Source organism: Trichosurus vulpecula, chromosome 7, assembly GCF_011100635.1.
Source record: "Trichosurus vulpecula isolate mTriVul1 chromosome 7, mTriVul1.pri, whole genome shotgun sequence".
Lineage (NCBI taxonomy): Eukaryota > Metazoa > Chordata > Mammalia > Diprotodontia > Phalangeridae > Trichosurus > Trichosurus vulpecula.
The window spans coordinates 62,186,501-62,201,816 of record NC_050579.1 but is presented as its reverse complement, the minus strand read 5'-3'; the positions used below and the strand labels follow the sequence as shown (position 1 = coordinate 62,201,816).

Genomic DNA, 15,316 nt, shown 5'->3' with positions numbered 1-15,316 from the left:
AAACTAAAATGTTACATATGTTGCTTATAAGAACACACATGAAAAATAAAGACATGCATAGATTAAAAATGAGAAGCTGGGACAAAATTTACTATACATCAAATGAATAAAAAAAGCAGAAGTTGCAATCATTCTATAAGATGAAGCAAAAACAAACATTCACAACATAAAAAGATGTAAGTAAGGAAACCCATAGGCAACAATTCAATATGAGTATTAAGCTTATATGCTCCAAATGTCATCTAAAAGCAGCATTAAGTAAATTTCAAGAAGATAAAGACGACACAATAGTGACAGGAAATTTCAATGTCCTTTCAGTTTTGGACAAATCTAACAAAAAGGTAAACAAAGGAGAAAATAGAAAATTGAACAATTTGCTGGAGAAAATAAAACTTAATGATTTATAGCATCTTTTAAATGGAACGGCTAAAGTATACACACACACACCCATATATATATATATATATACATGTATATATTTCTTTTTTTGTCTTTTTGTTTGTTTGTTTTGGAGGGGGGAAGGCAGGGCAATTGGGGTTAAGTGACTTGCCCAATGTCACACAGCTAGTAACTGTGTCAAGTGTCTGAGGTCAGATTTGAACTCAGATCCTCTAGGGCCAGTGCTGTACTTACTGGGCCACACAGGCTGCCCCCAAGAATATACATATTTCTTAGTACCGCATGCAACTTTTACAAAAATTGACCATTTATTAGGGCACAGAGATATTGCAAACAAATATAAAAAAAACAGAAATGGTGAACATTCTTTTTAGGCCATAATACTGCAAAATAGTAATCTTTTCAGAGGGAATAAACAAAAGACATAGACTCAAATGGAGGCTTCACAATGAAATCCTAAATTATAAATGGTCAAACAATAAATAACAGAAACATTATTTAACAGAAATGTTAAAGAAAATTGTGATTAAAGAACGTATTAAAATATCTGTGTACTTACCCCATTGGGCTTGTTGGGAAGCTCAAAAGACAGGTTAGGACCAGGTGGTATATGGCCAAACCCAGTCACCTCCATGCTATGATAAGACATTGGAATAGGACTTTGTGAAGGACAATTTTATTACTGCTGAAAAACGTTCACATAATTTTATTAATTATAACTCACATTTATGTAATTGTAAGTTATTTTCACTTTAATGTAAACAAAACTCTTTCCCCACAACAGCTCCTTGAGGTAAGTATTGTTATCTTCATTTTACAGGTTGAGGCTTACAAAGTTTTAGTGACCTACTTATGGTCACACAAGTAAATATCAGAGCCAAGATTTGGACATATATCTCCAAATTTAGTACTCTTTCCATTCCACCACACTCCAAAGTGCTACCTGAGGTCTGAGGGAGAAGTTTATAGTCTAACAGGGAAAGACTTTCCTTTTGTAAAGTAGATTATAGAGAACTCTAGGTACCATTTAAACATAAATTTAAAAATAAAGGCAACTCACCAGACAAATAATATATTCTTACTCTTACTGGAAACTTAAGTAATCTGAGGTTCTTGGTTGACTAGTTATCTTTTTCTTTTTTTTTCTTTTTTAACCACCCTCCCCTCCCCCAAATACAATGAGTTTTAGATGAGAACAAAGCTAGAGAGGCGGAGCTATGTTCCAGTGTCTATTGCCAGCATCACAGAGGTAGAGTACAGGCATCCCGGCTGCCTAAAGCACTGTTTGCTCTCTTTTTCCCTCTTCACTAACAAAAACCAATCAGTATCTAGCAGAATGGCTAGTATACCTGGGAAGTGGCTGTCATTAATTGGAATCAGTCTCATCTGTTTTAAGGTGGTAAGTTCACTTAGTTTCTTCTTGCAATTATTTTCATGGTAAAGTAACATTACACATTATTAATTTTTTAAAAAGTAATTAGAACTCTTTAGATCACTCCAAGATCTCACAGTATTTTTAGTTGTTTTTTTAACCCTCTTAAATACTACAAATACATTAAAGAGAGAAAGCAATATTATCATTATATCTTTAGAACCAGGAATGTTTAAAAAAAATCTGTCAGTAACCACTGACTCAGGCTTCTGAATCAATAGACAGATGAGAATAGTAATGTGAACTACCCAGCAAGGTCCCCTCCACCTTGTGATTGTTTTATCAATGGACCCGATAGTCACAAACCAATTTGTGCAAATAAATGCATTGCCTTGATTCAGGGTGCAAAGGATGTGAGAAAAACATAGCAAATTACTAGTATTATATCAAGTTTCGTTTGACATTTTCCCCAAAATAGCAGTTTTCTTTGAGGTTCTAATCTAATTTTCTTTTTTTCAGATTGCTTCATCAAATGCAGGTAAAACTCTCTAAAAAGCAGGGTCTCCCCATATATTGATTTTAATTTCATTGTTTTCTTTGTGGATTCACCCAGAACATTTAAATTATATCAGGATATGAATTCAACAACTGGTAAGATAAATTAACAAATAAAAGTAACAAGATTTGTCCAAATGCAGTATCCTTATTAATGCCATTTCTGAAGTAACATAGAGCTAGTTATTTCTTTATCTGCAAGTTAATTCATTGGTATGACTTGAACCAAAAAAATGAGTTTTTATGAAAATAGCAATAATTCAAGGCAAAAATACATTTTATTAGCCCTCAGAAGGATGGCATTAATCCTAAAATTCAGTGGAAATATTAATCATTGTTGTGTTATTAACTGATTTATTTTTCTGTGAAAAGAAGGAGAATGTTGTCTTATTCACAGTTGGTTAAGAAGCTAGGGTATAAGATTTTTTGTAATCATGTGGGGAGAGCTGGAGGAGTAAATTAGAAATCTTACTCTTTTGATTACATTTTAAAATGTTTAATTAATGCTTTTAAAAAATACAACTATTACTTCTTGAAATCTATTCCCCATACTACTGTCCCTTGTAACAGTAAAAAAAAAAAAAAGCATAATTGAGCAAAACAAACCATTACAACAACATCTTCCACGATGTGCAACATTCTACATTTAATAGTAGCTAGCATTTATATAGTCCTTTAAGGTTTGCAAAGTTCTTTATGTATATTATCTCATTTTATCCTCACAACAGCCCTAAGAGATAGGGGCTCTTATTAGTCCAATTTTACAGATGAGGAAACTGAGGCACAAAGATGTTTAGTGACTTGCCCAAGGTCAGACAGGAAGTAAGTGTCTGAGAGAAGATTCAAACTCAGATCTTCCTGGCTTCAAATCCCACACTCTATCTGCTATTTATAGCCTTATGGCACATCATTTCTCTACTGCTAGGAGAGAAATATGTTTTATCACCAGAGGTCTTCTGAAACCAGGATCAGTCAATGCATTTGATCTGAATTCTGATGGCTTGTAAAGTTTTCATCTATACTATTGTAGTCATAGTATATTGTTCCTTGCTTCTGCTTTCTTTGCTTTGCAGCAGTTTATATGGCTCTTCCCACATTTTGCTAAATCCATATATTCATCGTTGTTGCAGTTGTTTTAGGATGCAATAATATTCCATTACACTTATTGACCACAATGTATTTAATCATTTCCAACTCAGGAAGACAAAGAAAAAAAATAAATCATTCTCTTTCTTAGATAGTCTCACCATCTGTTTTTTCCAGAGGCAGGAGATTGAACTATATGGTCTCTCTTCGTGTCCCTTATAGTTCTAAAATTCTGCAAGTCATAGAGCTGAAGCTTTAAGTCTAGAATGGTTCTGTGACTATATGTGACTTTCATATAAATTTCGTTTTTGTGTTTTTAAACTACAACATTAATTGCAGTTTAAAATTATAGAAGACATTTTGGTTTGTCAGCAGTGACTATACAGTACAAGGTACAATGACAATATGGCAGTTATTCAACTATTTGATCAGTATAGATGGACAGCCAAAGTACATAATTCAGTTCCTCCCACCAAAAAAACCCAGCTTCTCTCTCTCTCTCTCTCTCTCTCTCTCTCTCTCTCTCTCTCTCTCTCTCTCTCTCTCTTTCTCTCTCTCTCTCTCTCTCCCCCCATCCCATCCTCCCCCTCCTCTTCCCCTTCCTCCTCCTCCCCCTCCTCCTCCCCTTCCCCCTCATCCTCCTTCTCCCCCTACCCTTCGTCCTCCCCCTCCTTCTCCTCCTCTTACCCCTCTTCCACCTCCTCCTTCTCCGGTATTAAGAGTTAACTATAGTAATGATGGCACCTGGCACCACTAGGTTCAGAGTCCATGCATATACCAATGACCTGACACTCCTAACCGAATGCTACCAGAGGTAGTTGGGGCAAGGATCCTAATTCACCCTGTAGTAATCAAAGATGTTCCTTAAGCCTATAATATTCATTTAGCTTTAGGCAAAGGATCTTTGTTTACTCCAGCACGTGTGCTTGCATGTAGATATGTATCACTGGATGCTTCTTATCTAACATATGTTTTATCTGTATAAACCAGCTTTTCCTACTTTCCGCCCTAAGTATAACTATGAAAAGAGAGGGTCATAATCTTTCCTTGTCTATATTATTGCAGCTCCTACTAAAATTCATATTCATTGTATGCTGCCCATGTTTCAGAGGAGATCGAGTTTGGTCAAGTTGTTTGTGTTTACTTCCCCTCTCTCCCCACCCCCCAAGCTGCAACGCATACTAACAAAGAACAGCGATGGCTTATTCCATACTGATGGAGGGTGGCACCCTTTGCTTTGAAGTGTCCAAAGCCAAGTATAAGAGGTATCAATGTCAATGAAGAAGTAAAGAGTTAAATTATCAATACATGTCATTCTTCTTAGGGAAGCTAGGTGGTATGGTGACCACAGTGATGGCCTTGCAGGGAGGAAGATAAATTCAAATCCTGCCTTCAATTCTTACTAGTTCGATGACTCTGGGTAGGTCCTTTAACCACTCTTAGTTTTCTCATCTGTAAAATGGAGATAATAGCATCTACCTTACAGTAGATGATCAAATATGTATATGTGAAGATCAAATATGTATATGTGTATGTGAGTATGTGTATGTACATATATGTGTATATATGTGCATATATATATACACATACATGTGTATGTATCTTAGTAAACCTTAAAGCTCTGTATAAATGTTGGCTATTATTATTATTAACAGCTATCTGGTCAGCTTTGGTTCAAAACATCTATCACAAATAAAGGCCCCATATTATATCCCATGTCCCAAACAGTTCCTGACCCCTCAAGTCTCTGGATCAAATTGTGGGCAATTCTCAATGTCAAATTACCTGTTTGGCTCATTTTTTCTCCATCCAATTTGAAAATTAACGCAGTTTGTTCTTATTCCTCTTCCCCTCCTCTCTTCACCAAGCCCAAACTCCAGTATTTGTTTCTTATACTTTCTCTCATTTTAATTATCCCTTTTAATCACCCCTCCAAAGCTGGTTTGTCTTGTGAATATTTCCTCCATGTTTCTCTTTACCCTCTTAAATCTTCCCTTCCCTTTTGTAGTTCCAAATTATTTCTTTGCATGTGAATATAATGTGTTTTTTCTATACCAAACTCTTTGTGTGTCTGTGTATGTGTTCAACCCTCCTTTATCTGGTTCATATTGGGGTGACATCATGAGGTGTCTTCTACCTACCTTTAGCAATAATAAATTCCTCTCCCTTGTCCTTCATTTCTTCCCCTATGCATTCCTTTCTCCCTTTTTCTTTCATCTCATAAGACCAAAAATAATAACAACAATGACAAACCCGGACCCTGTGTTTGTCTTAATTAGTTCCCTCTGTTACCCTTGAAGACATTGGACTTCTGAAGAAATACTTCTCTTCAAATTGTCTTACATTAGAATATAAGTCCCTCATCATCATTCAATTACTTCCAATTGCTTTCTATATTTCTCTTGACTCCTATGTTTACATTTTAAAATTTCAATTCTGCTTGTGTATTTTTTTTATCAGGAATGCTTGAAAGTTCTCTATTCTATTTTTTAAAAAATACATCTTTTCCCCAGTAGGATTATACCGTTTTGCAGAATAAATTGTAATCCTTTATATTTTGCCTTTTAAATATTTTATTCTAAGATTTTCTTTTTTTTATAGTAGTTGCTGCTAAGTCTTGTTAGATCCTGACTGGTTCCTTGGCATTTGAATTATTTGTTTTTGGCTATTGCAGTATTTTTTTTCTTTGACTTGGAAGCTCTGGAATTTGGCTTTGACAAACAATGAGTTTTCAGTTTGGGGTTTCTTTAAGGACATGATCAGTGGATTCTTTCTGTTTTCCTTTAGACCTCTGTTTCCCATCAATCTGCACAGTATTGTTTTAAGGTTGTTTTTTTCTTAATATAGCATCTAGGTTTTTTGTTTGTTTATGGTTTTCATGTAGTCTGATGGTTTTTAAATTATCTCTCCTCAACCAGTTTTCTAGGTCAATTGTTTTTGATAGTATCTTACATTTTTTTCCTTTTTAATCTTTTGATTTTGTTCAAATGTTTCTTGTTGCCTCATGTAGTCATTGAGTTCTGTTTGCTCCATTCTATTTTTAAGGTAGTACATTACTTGAATAATGTTTTCCACCTCCTGTTCTAAACTGCTTTTAAAGGGTACACTGGGTGGTCATCCACTTTGTAATGAGTAGATACTTATTTTCTGGGTTTGCTTGCTCACTCCAACCCGCCTTCACGATGAAAGATCTAAGTTCCCAGAGAAGGACCACCACTACTAAAATTCTCTCAAGGCCCTAAGAGCAAACCTCTTGTGGGGGAATATACTTCCCTTACTCAGCATCCTAACTCTAACCAAGCCCTCACAATAATGACATTAAGATAATAAATATAACCATTTACTTTACAATAAGGCAAAAAATAATATTACAGGCACTAATGATAAAGCATATGCATAAATAATAAATACATCACAATCTACACATAATTCTGGGTCACACTCTTCTACCATGAGCTCAGTATCTATGTGGGAGAGTAGGTATACACTTAAATTAACCTAAGATTATAACTGAACAACAAAATGACCTCCAGCTACTCATGGTTCACCTGGAAAAGCCCCATGTTAAACTGGCTGTTTTCTATGCCTTTCTCTCTTGAATCCCACTGATCATTTGGAGGTTTCTGGGAATGCTGCCTTTAAGCCAACCCGGTCCCCTTTCTTGGCTCTACTAATATGCTAAGGTAGTTCTATTAATTAACCCTCCTCACTAACTTTTGCCTATTATGCATGAACTCACTTTCATTCAGGAAATTCTAATCAAACCTAGAGTTCATTTACAGGAAATGAGAAGCTAACTGAAGGATCTCTTGACCTTTCAGCAGACTTTACTGTCTCTCTATGTGATGTGACTTCCACGAGCATTACTCTGAGGTGGGCCAAGATTTCAGGTGCTGTGTCTTACAAGGTCACAGTCACTCCTGTCAACATGGTAGGCCCTTCAGAAGTATTTGCCCTTTTCAATGATGTCACACTGCTAGGCACAATCGCCTCCCTCAGACCCAACACCGTCCATGCCATTAAAGTGGATGCCCTCAATAAGAATGGGATGTTGCTGGCTGAGGCACTGAAAATGCAATTAACAGGTTAGTTCTGGGTAGCTCACACCAGTGGTATGTTCTGTTACTACTATGGAAATGTAAGTTTGTTTTCCTGATTGGGGGCTTTATAGTCCGTCCTGGGTATTATGGGGATCATCCCATCACTAGGATCATATTTTTGTGTTTATTATTTTAAATTAGCCAGATTATTTCCACTGAGAACTGAATAGAACATATAAAAGTTAAATGATTACCTAAAAGCATCAAAGCAGTGAAGAGCAGGATCATAGGATATATACGAAATGCAAGCTCTATCTTGCGGCAGAGTGGATAAAGCCTTGCACCTGAAATCAAGTAGATCTGAGTTCAAATAAATATATCCCTAGGCAAGTCACTGAACTGCTGTCTGCCTCAGTTTCCTTATCTATAAAATGGTGACAATAATAGCACCTACTTCCCAAGGTAGTTGTGAGAATCAGATAACTTAAAAAACTTAAAAAAGAATGGTAATTATTTTTACATGTAATTGAGGAAAAATATTATTTTTTTAAAAAGTCTTGTGAGTGGACTAAACAGAATGAGGGGATAATCAGTAATCAAACATTTATTAAGCACCTACTGTGTGTCAGGCACTGTGCTAAGCACTGGAGATAAAAAGAAAGGCAAAAATAGAGACCCTGTCCTCAAGGACCTCACATTCTAACAGAAGGGACAACAAGCAAATATCTATGAATCTATTACACAGTGCATATTACACAGGTCATCTGAAAGGGGGGCGCAAGTAGGTAGGGGGACCAGGCAAGACATCTTGAAGAGTATGGACTTTGAGCCAAGTCTTGAAGGAAGCCAAAGAAACTAGGAAAGAGAAGTGAGGAAGGAGGGCATTCCTGGCATGGGGGATAGCCAGTGAAGGGCAGGGAGGTGGAACACAATGTGGAAGCAACAACAAAAAGACCAGTGTAGTGGAAGGGGGGGGGATAAGGTGTAAGAAGATTGCAAAGGTAGGACAGGTACAGGTTGGGAAGGGCTTCAAGTGCTAAAGTGAGGATTTATATTGGATCACAGAGGCAATAGCGAGTCACTGGAGTTTGTTGCTGGAGGGGCACAACATGCTTAGATGTGCTCTGAAGGAAGAGCGATTCCTCCAATTCTGTAACTTTTATCATGTCACTTGTCTTCATCTTATAAAATAGTTATAATTATATAGAAGTATTCATTTTCTCTTCTTGTTAGAGCTATTCAGGGCTAGTCCTTTAGGCAAATTATGAAGTAAGCATAATTTTTCTTTGGTAACCATCCACGGCGTAGTGCAAATAATCTTGGATGAATCCATGGCTTTGATTCAAGTTCTAAGGCTGCCAAGCATCTGACTTTAGCAAATAACTTGTGTTCTCAGAGCTCAATTTCTCCAGCTGCAAAATGGGAGTAAGAATTCTCATTCTGCTAACCTCAGAGGGCTGTTGTTCTCCTCAAATAAGATACTTTGTGAATAATAAAGCACTATAGAAATGCCAACATTACTACTCTTGTCTCTTGCTATTATTTCTGTCATCATTCTCTTCCTCCTCACCTCCAGCTCTTGGCATCACTAGCCCCTTTAGGGCTCAGGTCAAATGCCACCTCCAAGAAGCCTTTCTTGATTCTTCCTGTTGTTCAGCCTCCTCAACCCCCATTAGGTTATATTTTTATTTTGTTATCTACCCTGTGTTTATATATCTGTGATCATATGCACCTCACCCCAGCCCCAACTCTCATGCAGGTTCCCTGAGGGTAACTGTCTATAAATCCAGTGCCTAACAGGATACTCAGGACATGCTGGTGCTAATGATTGTTCCTGACAGCTTAGGGACCTCCATTGTAAGACTGCTTCTGAGAAGTGCCATATATTCTGAATGTTCAAAAATCTCCACTGCCACCTCCTTCTACCCTTAGTACCCTATTAAAAATGACTTGCCCCATGTTCTGTTCCTACGGGGCTCTACCAGGTAACTGGCTAGCTAGCTAATCTGAAATTAATTCAATAAGGAGTTAATGAATTATAGTGGCTTAATGTGTCACCCTCCCAAATTAATGTTAACAGTAGCTTTTATTGCTTTAACCTAAAATAGTAAGTAATGTGGAAATCTAGTGGAGATATTTGTAGGAAAATACAAATATCTTTGAGGAAGTCCTCAAATCACACCATGTAGCCAGCTGCTCATTCTGCCTATGGGTAAGACCTGAGGTTGGCTGTTGCTCCTCAAAGTCAAGCATTCTGCTCCTTAGTGACTCAAAAATTTTATATAAAGCTTGTAGCTATTCTAAGTATAGCCATAATTTTGTTAGTTCATTGAAGAGTAAGTTCTCTTTTAAAAAATATTTTATTTTTCCCCAATTATATGTAAAGATAATTTTTAACATTCATTAAAACTATTTTGAGTTCCAATTTTTCTCTCTCCCTCCTGCCCTTACCCCACCCCCTGAGATGGTAAGCAATTTGATATAGGTTATATATGTGCAGTCATGAAAAGCATATTTCCATATTAGTCATGTGAAAGAAGACACAGACCAAAAGAAAAAAAACTTAAAAAAAAGAAAGTGGAAAAAAAAGTATGCTTTGATCTGCATTCAGATTCTATCAGTTCTTTCTCTGGAGGTAGATAGCATTTTTCATCATGAGTCCTTTTGGAATTGGAAGACCAAACCCTCTTGAGAGAAATGAGGGAAACAGGAAATAGTGAGATGGGGATAAGGCTTCCTCCTTGACTTTTGTGCAGGTTTTTACACTCCTCCTGGGTACCCTCTCCTCCAATCTGATCCAACAAGCATTTATTAAGAAAATACTACATTCAGGGCACTGTGCTAGAAAAAAAAATGTAGCCTTTCCCCTCAAGAAGTTTACCTTCTCTTGTGGGATACAATGTGTAAACAGATAGGTAAAGACAATATAATTCAAGGAGGGAACCTACATGAGCGATCAGGAAAATCAAGAAAGGTTTCTTGGGGTGCAATAACTTTTAAAAATATATTTTGATAAGTATTTCAACATAATGTTTCCTTTATTATGCTGTGTTTTATTTTATGCATTTAAAATATGGTTCTGAGAAGGGGTCCATAGGTTTCACCATACTGCCAAAAGGGACCATGAAATGAAAAAGATAAAGAATCTCTACCCTTGGAGGTAGTGCCTGAGCTGAGCCTTGAAGGGAGCCAAGGATTCTTCTAAAAGGTAGAAATGAGCAGGGCATGCATTCCAGGCATGGTGGGATATGGAGTACCAGTTTGGGAAAGCAGGGCTAGTTTGTCTGGAATACAGCTTGTGAGGGGGAGTAATGTGAAATAAATCTGGAAATGCTGGCTAGAACCTGACTGGGAAAGACTTTGACTGTGAAGATGAGGAGTTTCTATTATATCCTAAAGAAATACTCTTTGCCTAAAGGCGAAAAGTTCCCCAGCAGGGGAGTGATACGGTCAAAGTCGTACTTAAAGGATATTGTTTTGACAGCTATCAGGAAGAGAAGGTTTGGAGAAGAAAGAGACTGGAAACTAAAATTCTGAATGGGGGGCTGTCATGTAAGAGATGACAAAGGCCGTGACTAAGGTAGTGTCTTTGTTAGTAGAAAGACAGGAGATAGGTTCTAGAGGGACAAGATGACAACTGATTGGATATGGGAGGGTGGGGGAGGGCTGGGGAAGAATCAAGGATGGCTCTGAGATTGTGAGCTTGGGTGACTAGAAGAATGGTATTGTTCTTGATAAAGACAGAGAAGTTTGGAGAGAGGGAAACAGAGAAGAGAAAATAATGCATTCGGCCTGTCCTTCCCTGTGCCTGGAACACATTCTTTTCTCACCCCTTCCTTTTGCAATCCCTGGCTTCTTTCAAAGCTCAGTCAACAAGATGAGTCAATAAATACCTACTATGTTCCATGTATTGTGTTAAGCCTTAGGGACAAAATAAAAGACAAAAAAATAGTCCCTGCTCTCAAGGATCTCACAGTCTAATGGAAGAAATAAAATGCAAACAACTATTCACAAAAAGATAGATATATGTTGGAGATAAGCTGGATTTGAGATTTGGAAGACCTGGGTTCAAATTTGGTTACTAGCTGTTGGACCATTGGACCTCTCTAGGCTTTAGTTTTCTCATGTGTAAAATGAAGAGGTTGAATTACATAGCATCCAAGGTGACTTCCAGTTCTAGATGTATGATCTTATGATTTCCTCTTTAAAGGATCACCCACCCCAGCAGGATGGTTCAATATAATTAACATCCCTACAGGACTCTGAGGCTTATGAAGCACTTTCCTCACAACACTGTAAGGCAGGTAGTGGAAGCAATATGATTGTTCTAAGCTTAGATCTTTAGAACTATGAAGGACTTTAGAGTTCACCTAGTACAACCTCGTTATTTTTTTTAATATTGAGGAAGCTAAGGCTCAGAGATAGTAAATGATTTGCTGAAGATCATGCAGGCAATAAGTGGCAAAGCCAAGATTTGGACTCAGGCTTTCTCCTCCAATTCTGAACTTTTTCCTGCTATGGGAACAAGTAAACTGAGGTCCAGAATGGTTCAGAGACTTACCCAAAGCCATACCTCCTAAGTCTCTGTCCAGTGAGTATACGTGCTACTACATTACACTGTCCAGTGAGTATATGCCCTATGACATTACTCTGCCTTCATTGTGGTGCCTCCTTCTATGGCAACAGAACCACTGTCATAATTTTTTAAGAGATGGCAAGAGACAAACATACCTGCATAATGTTGAAAGAATGCTTGGCCATCACACAGAGGGTATATTGTTCATCTCTCTAGAATTATTATTCTTGAGAGGCTGCCAAATCCCCAGGCCATTGTACAGAAAGAAATGGTTGTCTGTGAACAGGAACAGAAGAATGTGGGATTTTAAAAAATTCTCTTTCTTTTTTTTTTTTTGCACAGGTGAGTCATCATATATTTAGATGAGAAGGCAGCCACAGTAAAGTTGTAGGATAAGGAAGAACCCTTATTTTGGAGGATTCATTAGTTTCCCTTTCTATAAAATGACAGTGTTGTACTAGATAATTTCAGTTTCAAAAGGCCAATCAGGCCAATTCCCAAGGTACCTAGCTCCAGGCAGACTTCCCACAGGCAGAAGGCCACTGCTGATCTCACCTTTCTCCCCTCTCCTCCTCACTTTCCAACCCTTTTAAAATCCTTTTCAAAGGGAAAATTTCTCACACTCCCTCTTTCCTCCCCCACCGCTGCCCCTCCAAATCCAACTCAAAATGATTGTCAACAGCTCTCAGCTCCAATTCTCCCTTTCTTTTGGACTTTCTAGATATCTCTTTGGGTAAATCATTTTGCCTTTTTTCCCTCTGTTTTCATCTAAGAGATGGACAGATAGACAAAACATTGATTAAGGGCTCACTCAATGCCAGGCATTGTCATAGCACTGGGGATACAAGAATAAGCAAGCAAGACAGTCCTTACTCTCAAGGGGCTTATATTCTAATGGGAGACAACACAGAAAGGGGAAAGGGAAAAGGGGATGGGGTAAGGCCTTGTTTTCAGCGTGATGATGAGATGGCGGAGAAGTAACTTGGAGGCCTGGATCTTGGCAAATTAAAGCAAAAACTCACTTATGAGACTAAGGGCACCCAGGGTCAAAGTCCAGGGTCCTAATGAAGGAGGAGATAGGATGTTGCCAAGAGCAGAAAGAATGGGGGAAGGGGAAGTAGAAGGGAATGAGCAATTATTAGGTGCCTACTGTGTGCCAAACACTTTACAAATATCTCATTTGCTGCTCACAACAACCTTAGGAGGTAGGTGCTATTAGTATCTCCGTTTTACAGTTGAGGAAACCAAGGCAGACAGAGGTTAAGGGACTTTGCCAGGGTCATATATAGCTAAGTTGAATTTGAACACAGATCCTTTCAACTCCAGGCCTAGTGCTCTATCCACTGGACCACCTAGCTGGTGAGGAGAACTTGTTAGAAGTGTAATGACAATGCATGCTTTTGAAAGGCAGAAGGGATGTGGGAGGTGGTTATTGTCAATATCCTTACTAATATAATATTCGACTATTGATTTTGTTTTTAGCTCCAGAAATACCCATTATTGATCAGGCTTATTCCAAACTTAGCAACAGCATCACTGTGGAATGGGCACCTGTGCCAGGGGCTACCAGTTATCTCCTCACAGCCCAAGATGGAGAGTCCTTCATTGAAACAATAGTCACCAATTCGCCAGGCACAGTGTCAGGCCTGAAGGCCGCTACCATGTACAAAATCACCATCAGATCAGTCAATGCTGGAGGGAGAAGCCAGGCATCACTGCCTAAGAAGGCAAAGACAGGTAACTATTGATACCCAGGAGACTTAATCAGGAAAAGAACATGAACTTGCTTAGGAATTGGTATTGCCAATATGCACTAAAATTTGGTACAGAATGAGTGTCTGAGGTCCAGGGCACAGAATTATGAGAAATAGTACTGCTTGTGAAGTTGAATGTATTTGGGGAAAAAATGTAACTTAAGTGTCAAATGTGATTGTCCAAAATTAGGCCATTATGGGACAGAGGGGCTTTCTTGAGAAGTATCAGATTCCTTAAATTAGGGAAATACTTTTAGTTGGTGCCAGGAAAACCTGGGGTCCAATCCTGCTTCTGTTACAAAGCTACGTGACCCTGTGCAGGTCACTTAAGCTCCATGTGACTCCTGTAACTTCCTGATACTTATCTACCAAATGAGAGAAGGTTGCAATCTTCTTCAACTGGCAAAATGACTTCCCACACCAGAAGTTACCTGTGCCTAATGAAATCACCGATCCTTCCCACATATCCACACTCCCAAAGACCTCTGGTGAATACAGCACAGGTGGGTGGGATTTTGTAGCAATCTGACACATTGAAACACATGCCAAGATTTACTCTTATTTGGCTTTGGGAGGCAACATCAATTACTAAATATAAATGTGTAGAAGGGCACCTTGATATGAAATGAAAGTTCTTGAGAAGTTGTGTCTAAGTCACATTATATTTTCTTATTGACTTATATTTTAATTCTATTCATTGTTTAGCCATTTTTCAGTCATGTCTGAATCTTTGTGTCCCCATTTGGAATTTTTTTTGGCCAAGATACTAGAGTGATTTGTCATTTCCTTCTCCAGCTCATTTTACAGATGAGGAACTGAGGCAAACAGGGTTAAGTGACTTGCCCAGGGTCACACAGCTACTGAGTGTCTGAGGCCCAGTGCCCTATCCATTGTGACACCCTGCAAATTCCCTAGATCCTTCAATTTTCATTTCTGGCTCATCTATAACATCAGAGGTTGCTAATACTTGTAATTTCTCTCCTACCAGAATCTCAGTGGAGTAGTTGGTAATCTGTAAGCAGATGCGTAGATATACTGGGGGAGTTACTATTTGAAAGAACCCTCCTGTGAGTCTTTTTGTAAAGCAAAGAATTCTTTGGCAATGTAAATGATCCATCCCACACTTACTTGCTTTTTTTATTTTAAGTATATATTGTGCTACATTTGGTTTTTCTGAAGCAATTTGCATGTGTATAGTGTCAAAGGATGTGAATTGCTTTCTACCTTTTCAGTCTTGGCTGCTCCTGTCTTGGACGTGAGTTCTCCCAGTTCTGACTCTATCCTGGTACAGTGGGAAGCCGTGTCTATGGCAGTTGGATTCTCGGTGTCCATCATGCGTTCCAATGGCTTGGGTAGGATGTGGAAAGAGAATACCACCAACACCTCTTTGACCTTCACCAGTTTAGATGCAGGAACACTCTACACCATAAAGGCATATGCTTGGAATGCTAATGGGATCCCTGGAGATGATTCTACTTACAATCAGAGAACAAGTAAGCCCTTTAAAGAAACATCATTTAGCTCAGCGTAATGT

At 38.2% G+C, this 15,316-nt stretch overlaps 1 protein-coding gene across 1 annotated transcript in view; it reads left to right on the top strand.

Moving 5' to 3' along the window:
* The first annotated feature begins 209 nt into the window (after nt 1-209).
* The window catches only part of FNDC7 (fibronectin type III domain containing 7), a 37,256-nt gene continuing 22,149 nt past the window's right edge, over nt 210-15,316 (top strand). Inside the window, 5 exon segments of the mRNA XM_036768190.1 lie at nt 210-341; nt 2,291-2,309; nt 7,234-7,497; nt 13,511-13,765; nt 15,015-15,275. Coding sequence (XP_036624085.1) covers nt 210-341; nt 2,291-2,309; nt 7,234-7,497; nt 13,511-13,765; nt 15,015-15,275 — 931 coding nt within the window.